The 20,055-nt window shown below is 28.0% G+C and overlaps 1 protein-coding gene across 1 annotated transcript in view; it reads right to left on the bottom strand.

Moving 5' to 3' along the window:
• The window catches only part of LOC111619799 (voltage-dependent calcium channel type A subunit alpha-1-like), a 76,425-nt gene that overhangs the window by 12,092 nt on the left and 44,278 nt on the right, over positions 1 to 20,055 (bottom strand). Inside the window, exons 4-7 of the mRNA XM_023361615.1 lie at positions 15,512 to 15,596; positions 12,660 to 12,787; positions 7,825 to 7,937; positions 5,337 to 5,446 (exon numbers count right to left, since the gene is read on the bottom strand). Coding sequence (XP_023217383.1) covers positions 5,337 to 5,446; positions 7,825 to 7,937; positions 12,660 to 12,787; positions 15,512 to 15,596 — 436 coding nt within the window. The remainder of the gene's footprint in view (positions 1 to 5,336; positions 5,447 to 7,824; positions 7,938 to 12,659; positions 12,788 to 15,511; positions 15,597 to 20,055) is intronic.

The following is a 20,055-nucleotide window of genomic DNA, read 5'->3' as shown; positions in this document are numbered from 1 at the left end:
GTTTTTTTGTTTGCTTTTCCGACATGCTATTATGGATTAAAAATTTGAAAGTTAAAAAAATTTGTAGGAAAACTTAATTTTGAATAAAAAAAACTCTAATATTACCTTTATGGCAATAATATTGCACTCATGCCTTTCAATAAACACAAGAATTGCTAAAATTGCTAGTTAACAGCTTACCAGTCTGACTGATTGTGTGACAGAAGCAAACACAAACAAGTACAGACGCAGCGCGTTCGTATTGCATGTTTGAACAACTCGCCGACAAGTGAGTAACTCGTCACAAAAATTGTTTCGGTTTAGTATGTACTACCATTTTATTATAAATAATTTTATAATAATATATTGATAGGAGAAAGTCAATAAAATAAATTCAATTTTAAAAATGCTTGGCGGGCCGCATAAACATGTTTAACGGGCCGCAAGCCGCGTGTTGCTCATCCCTGGTTTAAACTGTTTAACTGTAGACAGGAAAATAAGCTAAAATTTATTTGCATAATTTTAAGTTATTATTTTACAAATTTTATTTTACAATATTGTTTAAAGTTTTCTCAATACAAATTTTAATCTTTATTGGTAAGTTTAATAAACTAACTATTTCACATAAATTATTTTCAAAAATTTGATTTATGTTTAAAAATAGACTTTCTGACATCACTTTTGTCATCAGTTGGAATATTTTTTATGAAGATTTTAAGCTTATGCTTTTAAAGGATTCTAAACTTTCAGTTTCATCTAATGTGTTACAGGGGGTCTTGTTTTAATGAGTATTCATTGTCTGAGTCCCCATAGTTATGTGTTCAAAAAATTGTGGAACACAACTTAAAAATTTCCCACACTTATGAGGTTTTTCCCAGCGGATGGTAACTTCCTCTTACATTACATGTTCTATGTGCACATTGATTTATATCATCATACACAGGGTGCATTATTGGGCATGCATTTGTTGTTTCAGTTTTGGTTCTAGCTGGTTTTTCTGTTTTGCTTATCAAAATTATATCAATGAAGCATAGCAAAACTGATGATGGAGTTCCTAAAAGGAAATGTGCTTCATACAGTCTAGAACATAATATAATAACAGAGTATATTATATATTATAATATATAATACAGGTATCCCTTGATTAACACAGTTAATTAATTCCATGATTCTACTGCACATATCAAAATCATGTTAATCAAAATATAGTGTCTATGTTAAGTAAAGACAGCTGGTAAAGCCACATAAATTAAAATTTTTGCTTCATATATAAAGGGATTGCCATAATTAGTTTTGTGTATTAATTAAATCCTGCATTAAGCAAAACTGCATTAAGCAAAGGATACCTGTATTTAAGCAAAGTAAACATATAATTGAAGAAATCAAAGGAATTGCATATGGACTTGAATAAAATTCCCAGTGAAAATGGGTAATTGTTGGTTTACATGACACAGTTGCAAAGTGTGACAAAATTGTCAATTATTTTCTTAAAAGTGATCCAGTTTATGAATGGGCAAAAAAATTTGAGTGTGGGATGAAAGACTTATAATCTTGTAATAAAACAACATTAAATGAAAAATTAATATAAAAGGCATTAAAGAACTTTTTAAAAAAATGTTTTAATATGTCGTTTTCAGGAAGAACTGGAAAGAAATAGGTTTTTGAACAAGTTTTTAAATTGGAACAAAAACGGCATTAGCTGCGTATAACATAAGTTTAAAAATAAAGAATTAGATTTAAAATATGCATGAAAGTTCTTTAATGCCTTTTTATGTGAATTTTTTTCTTAAATTAGTGAAATTGTTGGCATGACGTCCACTCTACATATTTAAGTTTAATTAAATGAAAAAATAAACTGAAGGAAACATCATACTTTAGCATACTTTAGATTCATTTTTTTGTATATCAAAACTCAGCAATCAGTGAAAATGATGAAACACAATCATGCTTTTCTAAAATTTAGTTATAAATAATATTTATAAATAATTTCTGATATTCAATTATATTAATAATAAATATTTTTACATATGTGTAAATAGGGATAAAAAAGATTTCTTTCACATTTTTCATTTGGTTTTGTTTTATTGAATTCCCAATTAAATATTTTTCATATGATATTCTATGAATTTATATCCCTGCTTTACATAGATTCATTTAAAGTGGTAAGTATTTGGTTTTGGTTATCCACATTAAATGAGGACTCCCTGTATTATAATTATAATTAGTTAAATAATTATTTTGTTTACATTTTTTCAAGTTATATTTATTTTTAAAAGTTTTAAAGTATTTATTCTTTTCAATAGCAGTTTTCTATATGATTTCAGACTATGCAGAATTTGTATTTTTGGGACTTTTCATCTTTGAAATGTTTATGAAAGTATATGCCCTGGGGCCACGCCTCTATTTTGAATCGTCTTTCAACAGATTTGATTGTGTTGTGAGTATGAAAGTTATTTCTGTTTTATAAATTATAAGAAATCAGTAACATCAAGATAAAATATTTTTTTTATTGATTTACTGAAAAATTATATAGTAGCATAAAAATGGTCATAATTTTTTTCTTTGTTTTATATTTGGAATTTCAGACAAAATCTTTTTAGATTATAATTTTTTTTTTTTTTTGAAAATGTCATTCCTTTATTTTATTAACATCCTTTATTTAAGGATGTGAATAAAATTATCACATTATCATTTACATAATTCTAAATTTTCATTAGTGTTACACACTGTTATATTAAGTAAAAAAATTAAACTAGTTTTAAAGCATACACTTGTTTAATATTCTTTAGATGTTTAGTTTAAACAACTGTTAGAGTTTTTAAGACATTTTATATTTTATTTTATTAGTTGAACGAATTATTCATTCAAAGTTACATAAGATGCATTCATTTTCATTTTTATTAACATTTACAAAATGTGTTTGCAAAATCAAAAAATAAAAAATAACTTCAATATTGCATTCTGCAGGCAGACAAACAAAACTTGGAATTTTAATATTAAGAAAACTCAAAATTTATTTAGTATTGCAAATATTTTAGTAAATCTTTATGTTGATTTTATTGTTATACGTATTAAAAGTAAATATCAAAATAATTTCAATTTACTTTAACATTTTATTTTATTAAGAAAAGACAAAAATTAGCATTAATAAAATTGAATTGTTAAGAAGAGAAAAAATAATAATATATCGTTTTTTAAATTCATAATTAAAATATTTGTTATTGACATACCAACTTTTTAGAGTACTTTCAAAGTCAAGAATTTTTTTATAAATAACTATTAAAGAGACTATTTAAAGAAAAAAATTAATAATAATTGTAACGCAAAAAAAAAGAACTGGGTTTACACAATGTTAGAGTTCAAGAACTAGGCCTGGACTTTTAAATCAAAAGCTAATAATAATAATTAATACAACCACATATAAGTAACAGTTCACAATGAATATATTTTTATTAAATTGAAATAAGAAAAAAAAACAATAATTGGTTAATTGTACCAACAGTTGACTAATTGAATATTTGACAAATATACTAAATAACAAAAAGAATAAACAATCAATCAAAGAAAATCTCACTTCATATAATAACAAATCCAAAAATTTCACCTCCACCTCAAAAAAAGAAATACATCAAAGTATACAGCTTACGCTAATCACTTCTCAGAGACGTGTCTACATCATTCGTCACCAGGAGCTACATCACATGGCTGTATTGGATGTGCCGTCTTTTATCCAATGTTCAGTCCAGCTTCGCACTGCTCTAATTTACATTATTTTGCTTCATGGGATCAGTCACTGATACAAAATTAGTATCTCTGCCTTTTTGACTTTGTCACATGTGCTTAAGAGTTTGTCCTTAAATAAAAAGACACCTGAAAAGAAAATAACTAACTAAAAATAATTTTCAAAAACATAAAATAATGGTTGGACATTGACTCCTTTACATAATTACCAGATATGAAATGAATCTACATTTCAAATAACACTGATGCTGAAAAACAGATTTTTAAGGTGTCCATAGATTAGATCTTACCATACAAAATAGAACAGAATTTTTCTAGAACTGTTTTTGTTTTTTTTTATTTAAATTTAAATATAAGTTTATTGTCAGAATGGCTTATCTAATTAAATAAAATAAGTGATACATTTTTAGAAGTAGAAAACAAAAAGTCAACATAAAACACAATAAAGTCAACTAAAAATAAATAAATAAATAAAAGTAAGCAAAATAAAATAAAAAAGAGTAAGTATAGTATGAATAAGTATAATATTCCATATGAAAAATGTCTATGTATGAATTTAATGACTTTTTTGATATTGTTTATGGCTGCATCTATTAGTCCAAAGTTTAAGAACTTTTTAACCAATCAATTCATTATTTGGGATAATTCTCTTATTGATCATCAAATTTATGAGTCATACCACAGGTTGGCTTATAACTTTTTATTTATTTCATATATTATTATTTTTTATTTCCTACTCTTAAAAATGTATTGTTTATTTTAATCAGACAAGCCATTTTGACAATCAAACTTATATTTCATTTAAAAAAAAATTTTCTTAAATACGGTTTTAGAAAAATGCTATTCTATTCTGTAAAATGAGGGAATTTCATGATAGGAGCAAATATCCTGAAAAATGTTTTATTCATAAATAAAAGCAATCTGTGGACTCTTTAAAAATTTGTTTTTTAGCATCAGCATTGTTCAGTATATATTATGGAATCAAACATTGTTAAGGAACTGTATTTTATAGGATTATTAGAAAAATTATAAAAATCAATTACATACAGACTGTACTTTATAAACAGACTGTTTAAGACTATGCTGGTAATAAATTATTTTATTTGATCTTATAATAAAATAATTTCATATAATTATGATAAATGATCTTATTTCATTAGTATCTTATTTAATCTTATTTTAAAATTATATAGGTTATTTTAGGAAGTATATTTGAAGTTGTTTGGTCTAGTCTTAGAGACGGTTCTTTTGGACTCTCTGTACTTCGAGCCTTACGACTTTTAAGGATATTTAAAGTTACAAAGTAAGTATCATAAAAATATTTTATTTATACATGACATACATGAAAATAATTTTTTGATTTACAGTCGACCCCCCTATAAGATCATTGATTTTTCCGTTTTATCTGAATTACATGTTGTACGAGTCACTTAGATTTTACAAATATGTGAGCCATTCACAGTCCGGCACACGTATTTGTAAAATCGAAGTGACTCGTACAACATGTAATTCAGATAAAACGGAAAAATCAATGATCTTATAGGGGGGTCGACTGTAAATCAAAAAATTATTTTCATGTATGTCATGTATAAATAAAATATTTTTATGATACTTACTTTGTAACTTTAAATATCCTTAAAAGTCGTAAGGCTCGAAGTACAGAGAGTCCAAAAGAACCGTCTCTAAGACTAGACCAAACAACTTCAAATATACTTCCTAAAATAACCTATATAATTTTAAAATAAGATTAAATAAGATACTAATGAAATAAGATCATTTATCATAATTATATGAAATTATTTTATTATAAGATCAAATAAAATAATTTATTACCAGCATAGTCTTAAACAGTCTGTTTATAAAGTACAGTCTGTATGTAATTGATTTTTATAATTTTTCTAATAATCCTATAAAATACAGTTCCTTAACAATGTTTGATTCCATAATATATACTGAACAATGCTGATGCTAAAAAACAAATTTTTAAAGAGTCCACAGATTGCTTTTATTTATGAATAAAACATTTTTCAGGATATTTGCTCCTATCATGAAATTCCCTCATTTTACAGAATAGAATAGCATTTTTCTAAAACCGTATTTAAGAAAATTTTTTTTTAAATGAAATATAAGTTTGATTGTCAAAATGGCTTGTCTGATTAAAATAAACAATACATTTTTAAGAGTAGGAAATAAAAAATAATAATATATGAAATAAATAAAAAGTTATAAGCCAACCTGTGGTATGACTCATAAATTTGATGATCAATAAGAGAATTATCCCAAATAATGAATTGATTGGTTAAAAAGTTCTTAAACTTTGGACTAATAGATGCAGCCATAAACAATATCAAAAAAGTCATTAAATTCATACATAGACATTTTTCATATGGAATATTATACTTATTCATACTATACTTACTCTTTTTTATTTTATTTTGCTTACTTTTATTTATTTATTTATTTTTAGTTGACTTTATTGTGTTTTATGTTGACTTTTTGTTTTCTACTTCTAAAAATGTATCACTTATTTTATTTAATTAGATAAGCCATTCTGACAATAAACTTATATTTAAATTTAAATAAAAAAAAACAAAAACAGTTCTAGAAAAATTCTGTTCTATTTTGTATGGTAAGATCTAATCTATGGACACCTTAAAAATCTGTTTTTCAGCATCAGTGTTATTTGAAATGTAGATTCATTTCATATCTGGTAATTATGTAAAGGAGTCAATGTCCAACCATTATTTTATGTTTTTGAAAATTATTTTTAGTTAGTTATTTTCTTTTCAGGTGTCTTTTTATTTAAGGACAAACTCTTAAGCACATGTGACAAAGTCAAAAAGGCAGAGATACTAATTTTGTATCAGTGACTGATCCCATGAAGCAAAATAATGTAAATTAGAGCAGTGCGAAGCTGGACTGAACATTGGATAAAAGACGGCACATCCAATACAGCCATGTGATGTAGCTCCTGGTGACGAATGATGTAGACACGTCTCTGAGAAGTGATTAGCGTAAGCTGTATACTTTGATGTATTTCTTTTTTTGAGGTGGAGGTGAAATTTTTGGATTTGTTATTATATGAAGTGAGATTTTCTTTGATTGATTGTTTATTCTTTTTGTTATTTAGTATATTTGTCAAATATTCAATTAGTCAACTGTTGGTACAATTAACCAATTATTGTTTTTTTTTCTTATTTCAATTTAATAAAAATATATTCATTGTGAACTGTTACTTATGTGCTGCTTTTCTGTAAACTTAGAAGTTTGACAATGGTGTTTGGAATGCTGAGCATGATTCCACTGACTATCCAAACACCATTGTCAAACTTCTAGGTTTACAGGAAAGCAGCACTAAATGTCCGACATACACGTTTTCGCATTTAAAACTTTGGCCTCAACCTTGCTATTAATANTTAATAAAATAAAATGTTAAAGTAAATTGAAATTATTTTGATATTTACTTTTAATACGTATAACAATAAAATCAACATAAAGATTTACTAAAATATTTGCAATACTAAATAAATTTTGAGTTTTCTTAATATTAAAATTCCAAGTTTTGTTTGTCTGCCTGCAGAATGCAATATTGAAGTTATTTTTTATTTTTTGATTTTGCAAACACATTTTGTAAATGTTAATAAAAATGAAAATGAATGCATCTTATGTAACTTTGAATGAATAATTCGTTCAACTAATAAAATAAAATATAAAATGTCTTAAAAACTCTAACAGTTGTTTAAACTAAACATCTAAAGAATATTAAACAAGTGTATGCTTTAAAACTAGTTTAATTTTTTTACTTAATATAACAGTGTGTAACACTAATGAAAATTTAGAATTATGTAAATGATAATGTGATAATTTTATTCACATCCTTAAATAAAGGATGTTAATAAAATAAAGGAATGACATTTTCAAAAAAAAAAAAAAATTATAATCTAAAAAGATTTTGTCTGAAATTCCAAATATAAAACAAAGAAAAAAATTATGACCATTTTTATGCTACTATATAATTTTTCAGTAAATCAATAAAAAAAATATTTTATCTTGATGTTACTGATTTCTTATAATTTATAAAACAGAAATAACTTTCATACTCACAACACAATCAAATCTGTTGAAAGACGATTCAAAATAGAGGCGTGGCCCCAGGGCATATACTTTCATAAACATTTCAAAGATGAAAAGTCCCAAAAATACAAATTCTGCATAGTCTGAAATCATATAGAAAACTGCTATTGAAAAGAATAAATACTTTAAAACTTTTAAAAATAAATATAACAAGCTTCTTAATGAATTAAATAGTAAAAAGAATGATTTGACCGAAATCAAAAAAGAAAGAGAACAAGTGAATATTTGATTATATATTATTATTTACATTAAAAAATTGCTTTTACCCTTTATTTCAATAAATCATGCATAAAATTGTGTTTTATTCACGCAGAATTTGAGACAATTGCAAATAATTGAATTGAAATTAGATCAAATGGACAAGGAAATAAATAATTGGAAAGAAAAATTAAGTAACCAGTCANATGATTGTGTTTCATCATTTTCACTGATTGCTGAGTTTTGATATACAAAAAAATGAATCTAAAGTATGCTAAAGTATGATGTTTCCTTCAGTTTATTTTTTCATTTAATTAAACTTAAATATGTAGAGTGGACGTCATGCCAACAATTTCACTAATTTAAGAAAAAAATTCACATAAAAAGGCATTAAAGAACTTTCATGCATATTTTAAATCTAATTCTTTATTTTTAAACTTATGTTATACGCAGCTAATGCCGTTTTTGTTCCAATTTAAAAACTTGTTCAAAAACCTATTTCTTTCCAGTTCTTCCTGAAAACGACATATTAAAACATTTTTTTAAAAAGTTCTTTAATGCCTTTTATATTAATTTTTCATTTAATGTTGTTTTATTACAAGATTATAAGTCTTTCATCCCACACTCAAATTTTTTTGCCCATTCATAAACTGGATCACTTTTAAGAAAATAATTGACAATTTTGTCACACTTTGCAACTGTGTCATGTAAACCAACAATTACCCATTTTCACTGGGAATTTTATTCAAGTCCATATGCAATTCCTTTGATTTCTTCAATTATATGTTTACTTTGCTTAAATACAGGTATCCTTTGCTTAATGCAGTTTTGCTTAATGCAGGATTTAATTAATACACAAAACTAATTATGGCAATCCCTTTATATATGAAGCAAAAATTTTAATTTATGTGGCTTTACCAGCTGTCTTTACTTAACATAGACACTATATTTTGATTAACATGATTTTGATATGTGCAGTAGGATCATGGAATTAATTAACTGTGTTAATCAAGGGATACCTGTATTATATATTATAATATATAATATACTCTGTTATTATATTATGTTCTAGACTGTATGAAGCACATTTCCTTTTAGGAACTCCATCATCAGTTTTGCTATGCTTCATTGATATAATTTTGATAAGCAAAACAGAAAAACCAGCTAGAACCAAAACTGAAACAACAAATGCATGCCCAATAATGCACCCTGTGTATGATGATATAAATCAATGTGCACATAGAACATGTAATGTAAGAGGAAGTTACCATCCGCTGGGAAAAACCTCATAAGTGTGGGAAATTTTTAAGTTGTGTTCCACAATTTTTTGAACACATAACTATGGGGACTCAGACAATGAATACTCATTAAAACAAGACCCCCTGTAACACATTAGATGAAACTGAAAGTTTAGAATCCTTTAAAAGCATAAGCTTAAAATCTTCATAAAAAATATTCCAACTGATGACAAAAGTGATGTCAGAAAGTCTATTTTTAAACATAAATCAAATTTTTGAAAATAATTTATGTGAAATAGTTAGTTTATTAAACTTACCAATAAAGATTAAAATTTGTATTGAGAAAACTTTAAACAATATTGTAAAATAAAATTTGTAAAATAATAACTTAAAATTATGCAAATAAATTTTAGCTTATTTTCCTGTCTACAGTTAAACAGTTTAAACCAGGGATGAGCAACACGCGGCTTGCGGCCCGTTAAACATGTTTATGCGGCCCGCCAAGCATTTTTAAAATTGAATTTATTTTATTGACTTTCTCCTATCAATATATTATTATAAAATTATTTATAATAAAATGGTAGTACATACTAAACCGAAACAATTTTTGTGACGAGTTACTCACTTGTCGGCGAGTTGTTCAAACATGCAATACGAACGCGCTGCGTCTGTACTTGTTTGTGTTTGCTTCTGTCACACAATCAGTCAGACTGGTAAGCTGTTAACTAGCAATTTTAGCAATTCTTGTGTTTATTGAAAGGCATGAGTGCAATATTATTGCCATAAAGGTAATATTAGAGTTTTTTTTATTCAAAATTAAGTTTTCCTACAAATTTTTTTAACTTTCAAATTTTTAATCCATAATAGCATGTCGGAAAAGCAAACAAAAAAAAACGGAAGGTTGCGGATGAGCACAGGCATTTCCAAGAAAAGTGGAAATTTGATTATTTTTTCACTTTCGTCAAAGATAAAGCTGTATGCTTAATATGCTCAGAGACTGTGTCGACATTAAAAGAATATAACATAAAAAGGCATTACGATACAAAACATGAACAACAATATAAAAACTTAACAGGACAACTCCGGATAGATAAGTTTAATCAAATGGAGAAAAACTTGGGAAAACAACAGGCTATTTTTAAAAATCAAGCTATTTTATCAAATACGGCAGTAAAGGCTAGTTTTGTTGTCAGTCAAATACTGGCAAAAAAAATGAAACCCTTTGCGGATGGAGAGATGATAAAAGAATGTCTGACTGCTGTTGCAGAAATAGCATTTCCTGATAAAATAAATATTATTTCAAACATTAGTTTATCAAGATTCACCATTGCAAGGAGAATTGAAGACTTGTCCGAGAACATAGCAACAACGCTTCGTGAACGCATTGCAAAATTCGAATACTGTTCTTTGGCGCTTGATGAAAGTTGCGATATTAGCGATACAGCACAACTGGCTATATTTTTACGTGGTATTGACACCAAATTTAATATTACCAAAGAATTGTGTTCACTGATTCCAATGCAAGGGATTACAACCGGCAAAGACCTGTACGATGAACTAAAGTCTGTGTTGGAAAATTTTTCAATTTCATTAGAAAAGATTATTGATATGTCGACAGATGGAGCACGAGCAATGTCAAGCATGGAGGTAGGAGTATCGTGAAGGCTATTTCAATACATTAAGAAGGTCACAGGAAGGGAAATATTCGTTAACCACTGTATAATTCACCAGGAAAATATGTGTGCGAAAAGATTGAGTTTGCCAAATGTCACAGTACCAATAATTAAACTAATCAATTTTATAAAGTCGCGCGCGTTAAATCACCGTGAATTTAAGGAATTCCTGAAAGATTTAGAAACTGAATATGGCGACGTAGTTTTAAATACCGAAGTACGTTGGCTTAGTAGAGGTGCAATGCTAAAAAGAGTATACAACAACAGCGAAATACAATTGTTCTTGGATATGAAGGGATATGCCTTTTCTCATTTTGGTAATAAAGAATGGATGTTGCGATGTTGGGTTTCTTATCGACATGACTCAGCATCTCAATGATCTTAATGTGGAACTTCAAGGCAAAGGACACATACATTTATCATACAAACTATTCACAATTTGTATGATAAAATTCAGGGCTTTGAGCGCAAATTAAAACTGTGGAAACAGAATCTTTTGCAGAATAATGTGTCTCACTTTCCACATTTAGAAAAAGAAAACGTTACTACTTCTCAAAAATACGCGCAATATATAAACATTTTAATCAACGAATTTCAATTACGTTTCCAAATGTTCAAAGCTGAGAAGACAGCGGTTTCCATGAAAATGTTTTCCTCGCCATTTAATATCGATGTGGATACAGTTCCCGAAGACTTTCAAATGGAAGTGATTGACATGCAGAATAATACCGATTTAAAAAATGTATTTTTCTCAGTAAACATCGAAAATTTTTATAAATCTTATGTGAGCCCCGAGAAATTTCCGCTTTTGACGAAAAATGCAAAGTAAATGATGTCTCTGTTCGGAAGTACGTATGTTTGCGAACAATTATTTTCAACCATGAAATTAATCAAAAATGACCACCGATCAAGACTGGGTGATGCATGATTAGAAAGCTGCGTACGTGTAGCTACCTCATCAATTCCGGCTGATATTGATCAGCTTGTATCGAAAAAACAGTGCCAAATTTCTCATTAAAAATTTCAAGTAAATTCGTTTTTCTGTTCTTTTCTTGTTTGTTTTTATTTTGCATTAAAATTTGTATATGAAATCTTTACTTTTTTAAAATTTTATATTTTTTTATTCTAATGTTTATTATAAATAAAGTTTTGTAAATTATTAATAAGTGTTACTTTATGTGCGGCCCGCCAAAAAATTTTAAAATTTAAATTGGCCCGTTGATTAAAAAGGTTGCTCACCCCTGGTTTAAACACAACTAAACTGAAAATTCAATTAATTTACTGTAATATCTTTTTGTTAATTTTTAAATGTTAATATTTTTCAATAAAATATTATATATAATTTAATAAATCTAAAATAATTTTCTTAAAATTTTGAGCATTAGTCAATATTTCATATTGTTTTATTTTTGTTTTCCTTTGTGAATAAATAAGACAGAAAAACTTGAAATAACTAAATATGTATTTAATCTCAATTATTTTATTAACAAAAATGTTTTATATAAAGAAGTAAAAAATAAAAGAGACAGGTTCCCATTTTCTTTTATTGTATTTTTGTTCTAGAAAAAGTATTTTGGTTAAAGTTTAATTCATAATTCTATCTAAAATAGCCTGTAAGTTAAATGAATAAATATAAAGTATAAAATTCTGTAAATATTTAAAATAAGATGAATCAGATAAAAATAGCTTTACTCACATAAAAATTCTGTCAGCCATTCAGGCTGATTATAATGTTCAACAGCAACACACACTGTGTTTAGAAAGACAAGTACAATAACACTCCAATAAAAACTTTGCAATTTAATAATGTGGCGGATAAAAAACCTAAAATAAAAACAGTGTAGTTATGTAACTGGTTAATATTTAGTAATGAATAATCATAGTAAATCATATTTAAATATAGTAAGCATCCTAATTACAAACATCCTAATTAATAAACAAAAACTCTAGTCTTGACCAATTTGCCACATAACAACATGTAATTTTCATCCAAAATAATGGAACATCCTAACTAACAAACCATCCTTCTCTCAAGAGTTTCTCACATTGCAAGAAATTAATGACATTATTTTCCAAAAGCCATTAGATGGCACTGTGTATTATACAGAAGACATCATGTAAAAATAGTTAAAAAAAACTGTTAACTGTCATTTACTCTAAAAACAATCTGTCTAAAGTAAACCCTGATGTCATATTCTCTGCATTTTGGCCTTCTGTGATAGGCATGGTAAAACTTCCCATAAATCTTTCCTTCTGAAAACTCATCATACATTTAGATCACTGCAGCTGTAACAGTTTTTCCCATACATTCATTCATTGAGATTAGTATACTGCTGTGTCTTACGTCTGTTCTTGCCCCCCTTCGCCACATGGTGGGTCTAACTCGGTGGAGAGGAGTTATGTAATTCAGGGGTGTGTGTTTTATGGACGGGGTGTGTCTCAGGGAGAGGGGTGAAGGGAAGTGGAGAGTGGAGAAAACGGCAGAGGAGCGTGGACAGTGGAGTGAAGTGCGGGAATGAAGATATAGAGCCTGTGCAAGCAAGTCCGTAGAGATTTTTAGAACTTTGGAACCTTTCCCTACCCGGAGTGGAAGAGAAGAAAAGATCGTCAAAGCCTCATTTATGTCGGTATGTTTCCATGTATTCTTGTTACGTCAGCTTGAGCAATTCATTGTCGGGAGATTTTTGTTATCGATTCGCGATATACCAGATTTGTCGGACTCTGTATTCTTGTGTCGCATCTTTATCTTGGAAGTACTGTATCCTCCCAAGTATATTAAAGAAATATTGTTATAGTATTCAATGGTTGTCTTGTCTAGTCCCTATTGAGTCCAGTGGATTCCCCTTAATAAGCGTTGTTTCCACCAAGTACGCTTGTTATAAATTTATCCCCTGGTTGAACACTTATATTTTATCGTGTTGATTCATTCACACGATATTTGTACCCCCATACTGCAATACATATTCTGTGGTATACTCTTTGTACAATATGAGGTAATTTAACTGTAGCATATACCAGTTAAATTATCTCATATGTGTTAGACTGGATGTTGCTTTTTGAGACTAGGAAAACTGGTTAGACTCATGTAACTGGTTATGTGACAAAAGAACAAAGATTGCACAAAAGATAACACTGACTTGACTCACGGAAGGTCAGCACTGAAAAGGGACCATAACCAGTAAAAAGAGTCACCAAAACCAACAGTTCCCAGAGAAGTCAATAATGCCACTAACCTTTTATTATGTAAAGGGAAAAATATTTACAAACATTATTGTGGCACAATGCATTGTACTGTACATATCAATGTCATATAATATTTAACAATAACTTCAATAGCTGATTCCAACAATATGGCCAGCAGCAGTACCAGGAATCAGCATAAGTATCTTTCTATTACAAAGAAATTAGAAATTCCGAAAGATGTTGACGAGGGTCAAAAGAAAAATAAGATAGTCCATGTTATGTATGTAAACTTCCAGGGGATAATCCACACCGAATTGCCCCTTGACCTAGTTAGGTGACCTCACACCTCTGACCTTTACCATGTTCCTTTATCTCTAGTCAGTCATGCGTTAGCTGTTGTAACACTTAGACCTGGAGGCACAAAGTTACATTTGTATTATAATAAAGTTAATTATATACGTTAACAATTAATTGTTTATTTTACGTACACAACAGTCCAGAAATTTGGAATTTCCAAATTAAGCTTGTCAACAATCATTGCAGGTTGTGTGAAAATTGAAAAAATGTTTTCCAGATCAGAAAAATGGACCATGTCATTCAAATGATTATTTGGGTGCTAAGATTTTTAACTGGATATTAATGATTGGGAATGATTGGTGCTTTGAGCTCAAGAGATCATTGCATGTGGAGAAACTGCACTCATCATCATCGAAAACCAATAGAGCATATCTTGTAAGCATTTAAAAAGGTTTAGTTGAAATTGCAAAGGTTTCCACCTCTGAATTGTTCCTCAAATTTGGCTTTGCTAAACCACATAATATTTCAAATTTTTATATGAAAAAAATATATAGATGATAAGAAGCATAAAACTAATTTTTTGTTGTTGTTATCTTATTATTTTTTAATTATAAAATCAATCTGTATATTATGTATATTATAGATAAAAGTCAACTTTTTGCTTATTAATAGTTTCATATAATCTAGAATCTTATAACACTAAATCTTTTAAATTTGAAATTCTACAATTCTAACTGCTATGAACAGAAATTTCATTCATTATCTGAAAACATTTATACTTCATTAAAGTAATTGTAAAAAATTATAATCAAATATGATGATATTTTTCTAATCTACTGACAGATAAATGGCTATAATTTTATACTTTTCAAAACAGAATATTAATTTAATCAGTTGTTTAATGTTATCATCATTTTCTATTTATCTACATGTTAAAATTGTCTTTTAAATGATAACGCTTCTCTTAGTCTGAATGACAGATATTTTGCTTTGTGACAATTTCTTATTTTGTTTTCTTAATACAGAGCAAAACACAAGATTTATTATAAAAAATACGTTTTAAATTACCTAAATCTTTTCTCTCCTTGCCAAAATGCTTTACATGCTCCTTTATTTTTTACTTTTGCTTTAAAATAGGAAGCCCTTGCAAACCCTGAAAAAATAAATAAATAAAATCAAATAAATATATTAAAATTATTATTATGATTATTTTGTTATAGTTTCAGTATCATTAAACTGCATTGAGAACATAACAATGCAATAAATCAAAAAATTTATTAAATAATATATATAAATTTAATATATACACAATTTTTAGTCTTTTGTAAACAGTGTTTATAAAAATGTTAAATAAATAATTCAAATGCTTTAAACGACAATAAATTGCCTAAAAATGAATGCTTGATTATTAAATGAAGCAAATATAAAATTAATTTATTCAAATAGTTTTCACTTGAAACTTCAAGATTTACATTCTGATAAAAAATATATAATTATTATTGTCAACTATTCAAAATTTAATTAACTCCTTTCAAGAGATTGTCATCTTAACTATTTATACATGTATGATCCACTGAAATAAAAATTTATTTTACAGTAAAAGTAATCTAAGAATCTGGAAAAAATTATTATTTTAAGATATTAAAATTATAAATAATTATAATAATTAGGGTAATTCTAGACTACAAGTTTTAATCAATATTTTACCTAAGATTCAGTATTCTCCATATTTACAGATGCATTCCTGTAAGTAACTTATTATATTTTCAGATTATATATTCATAAAGGTGCTTATTACATTAAATAATTCATTACATATTGCCTATTTAAGAACATTTATAGCATGCATGCAAAAATTCATCTAAATCTATAGATTTAAATACAATTTTTTTTTCATTCAGAGATATCTAAATTTCTGATTTCAATATATGTTCTGATTAAAAAAAAAATCAAAAAGATATAACAACAAATTCCTATAACACATTTATTTAGTTGATATCATCATTCAAATTTCGAAAACACTGGGATTCTTTTAAATGTGATATTCACAATTTTGTAGACTACAAATTGATAGTAGTCTGGAATAGTACATTTAATAATATAGAATCTTAATTCTAAATAATTTAAATTTGTTCAAGGACATAGCTGAGCATAATTATTTTTTTAAAATAAAACAAATTTTTAAAAACTTCAATTTAACCTAACAGTCATTTGTCATATTTAAATTAGAATTTTTAAATTCTTGAATCATACCAAATTAAATATTTAATATAAATATAACAATTTTTTTAATTTTAAAATTTTTTATAACAATTTATAATTATAATGTGAATATGTCACATATACAGTATATATATACAAAATATAAATCTTAAAATAAAAAACAGTTATACATAAATTTATATATGTATATTTTTCTAATTTGAATATTTCATAAAAGAAATAAATTTTATGATGAACGAACACAGAAAAATATTATAGTATATTTTACTAATTTTTATCTTTTTACAAAGCTATAAAGAACCAAATAACCAGCACAAAAAAAAATTTGGGAGGTTCTAATGTTTTTGTTCATGTGTTGAATGGACATCATGGAGCTAACTAATTCTGCAACTGTTGAAACAACAGGAGATTGCCATACATGTGTGAAAAAGGGTTACATAACGAAGGAGAGAGGGAGAAGAGAAGTGAATAAGTTTACAGTTTGAAGAAAGATTTCCACACTGGAAGTGGAAATCTTTCTTCAAACTGTAAATTCTCATAAAAGAAGAAAACTACGTTTACCATACTATAATGACTTTAAAAAACAAGGAATACAATTAAAATTACATGATGACTATTTAATAATAAATCATTAAAAAATTACCTATAGTTATACACAAAATCAACTAGTTTTATGCAGAAGAATTTTTACCATATACTCCACTGAAAAATCGAACAAAATAAGTCATATAGAAAAAGAAAGTAAACATAACTATCAAAATTTTACAAAAAAACTTAATTTAAATATAACTAATTGGAACTGTCAAGGCTTAAAAAACAAAATAGCAAGTAATGACTTTCTGCAATTGATAGATAACTCCGACATATTAGGACTAACAGAAACATGAATAATACAGTAGAGCGTTGATTTTCCAAATCAATTGGGGACTGGGGTTGTTCATATAACTGATATTTAGGATAACCGATTTATGTACGAAAAAATAGTTTAACGTATCCGATGTTAAAATTTTTATCAGTTGCGTGTCGCTTCGCGTTGAATTTTCATCGATGTTAAGCCTAACAAAGACTATTGTATTGTTAAAAATTATTTTTTTATTTTGTACAAACAAAATAAATATATTGAAAAATATAAAAACAATAAAAAATTATACTTCAGATGTTAATTTAGTATCAAAAACGTAAAATATTTGAGTAGCCCAAGACATAGCCAAAGATTGAAGTGCCACAGCACTGGCGAAAATTTAAATTTGCCGACTGGAATTCTTTCGGATGATTGACTTTCAGAAAATCGACGCTCTACTGTATCTCCAAATGATGAAAATAAAAAATAAAGAAGCATATACTATCTTATATAGAAAAATAAAGCTTTAACACAATTTAGAAAAATATCTACAGAAACAAATTTAATTAACTATAAGAAAAATAAAACAATATCTGCAGTTGTATAATGGGGGAGGAAGCAGATGCAACAACAACCGCACATGCCAGAAACGACCCACCCCCTCGGAACTGACACCCGATCCCAACAAATAATATACACTCTATCCGGGGAATTTCAGTCGACCTGAAGAAGAGCGAAGGGATCGCTCGAAAACGTTTGTCAACAGCGTTATACAGTATATACGCGTCGAGCGCCGGTCACAGGTTCCAGATAGTGCAACGTTGATTTCACCCTGATGCTGAGAGTAGAACAGTTCCTATATGTAATAGACATCTTGAGAAGGGTAAAGAACAGATATATGGTTTTGTGTAAGAAACTATCAGCTTCTCTATTTACTTCAAGTTGATCTTATGGTCTGCTCTTTTGGGGCCTTTTTGTTTTGAAGCCATCAACTCTATAGAACTGATGTTCTATCATTGTCTTTTTGGTCTTGAGAGGTCAACCCCATCATATGCAATTAGATCTGATTTGGACCTTGAGTTTCCCTGGAAACGTTTTGTTACATTAACCCTAAACTTTCTGAGAAACATAATTTCTGGCCCATCTTCTTTGGAATATGAGGCTTATTTAACCCTGAAGAAGTTCTCATCAACCAGATCACTAAATTATAATTGGTCACAAAACTGAAGGGTCTTTTTAATAGAATAGGTATCTCATTTTCTATAAATAAAATACTTTCCTTACTGGAACCACACAATAAATAAAAATCAACACCTTTAAACATCCAGCAAATCGTTTTTTAATATTTTAAAAACGCTTTCGAACGCTTTAAGTGATCATCATCAGTTAACATTTGTGAATCGAACGAAGAAATTTGTGAATCGAACGAATTTCTTCATTCGATTCACAAATGTTAACTGATGATGATCGCTTAAAGCGTTCGAAAGCGTTTTTAAAATATTAAAAAACGATTTGCTGGATGTTTAAAGGTGTTGATTTTTATTTATTGTGTGGTTCCAGTAAGGAAAGTATTTTATTTATAGAAAATGAGATACCTATTCTATTAAAAAGACCCTTCAGTTTTGTGACCAATTATAATTTAGTGATCTGGTTGATGAGAACTTCTTCAGGGTTAAATAAGCCTCATATTCCAAAGAAGATGGGCCAGAAATTATGTTTCTCAGAAAGTTTAGGGTTAATGTAACAAAACGTTTCCAGGGAAACTCAAGGTCCAAATCAGATCTAATTGCATATGATGGGGTTGACCTCTCAAGACCAAAAAGACAATGATAGAACATCAGTTCTATAGAGTTGATGGCTTCAAAACAAAAAGGCCCCAAAAGAGCAGACCATAAGATCAACTTGAAGTAAATAGAGAAGCTGATAGTTTCTTACACAAAACCATATATCTGTTCTTTACCCTTCTCAAGATGTCTATTACATATAGGAACTGTTCTACTCTCAGCATCAGGGTGAAATCAACGTTGCACTATCTGGAACCTGTGACCGGCGCTCGACGCGTATATACTGTATAACGCTGTTGACAAACGTTTTCGAGCGATCCCTTCGCTCTTCTTCAGGTCGACTGAAATTCCCCGGATAGAGTGTATATTATTTGTTGGGATCGGGTGTCAGTTCCGAGGGGGTGGGTCGTTTCTGGCATGTGCGGTTGTTGTTGCATCTGCTTCCTCCCCCATTATACAACTGCAGATATTGTTTTATTTTTCTTATAGTTAATTAAATTTGTTTCTGTAGATATTTTTCTAAATTGTGTTAAAGCTTTATTTTTCTATATAAGATAGTATATGCTTCTTTATTTTTTATTTTCATCATTTGGAGATACAGTAGAGCGTCGATTTTCTGAAAGTCAATCATCCGAAAGAATTCCAGTCGGCAAATTTAAATTTTCGCCAGTGCTGTGGCGCTTCAATCTTTGGCTATGTCTTGGGCTACTCAAATATTTTACGTTTTTGATACTAAATTAACATCTGAAGTATAATTTTTTATT

The sequence above is a fragment of the Centruroides sculpturatus genome, unplaced genomic scaffold (genome assembly GCF_000671375.1).
Source record: "Centruroides sculpturatus isolate CEXI.00-Female unplaced genomic scaffold, Cexi_2.0 scaffold178, whole genome shotgun sequence".
Lineage (NCBI taxonomy): Eukaryota > Metazoa > Arthropoda > Arachnida > Scorpiones > Buthidae > Centruroides > Centruroides sculpturatus.
Note: the sequence above shows the minus strand (reverse complement) of the source record. Positions and strands in the feature narration are given on the sequence as shown.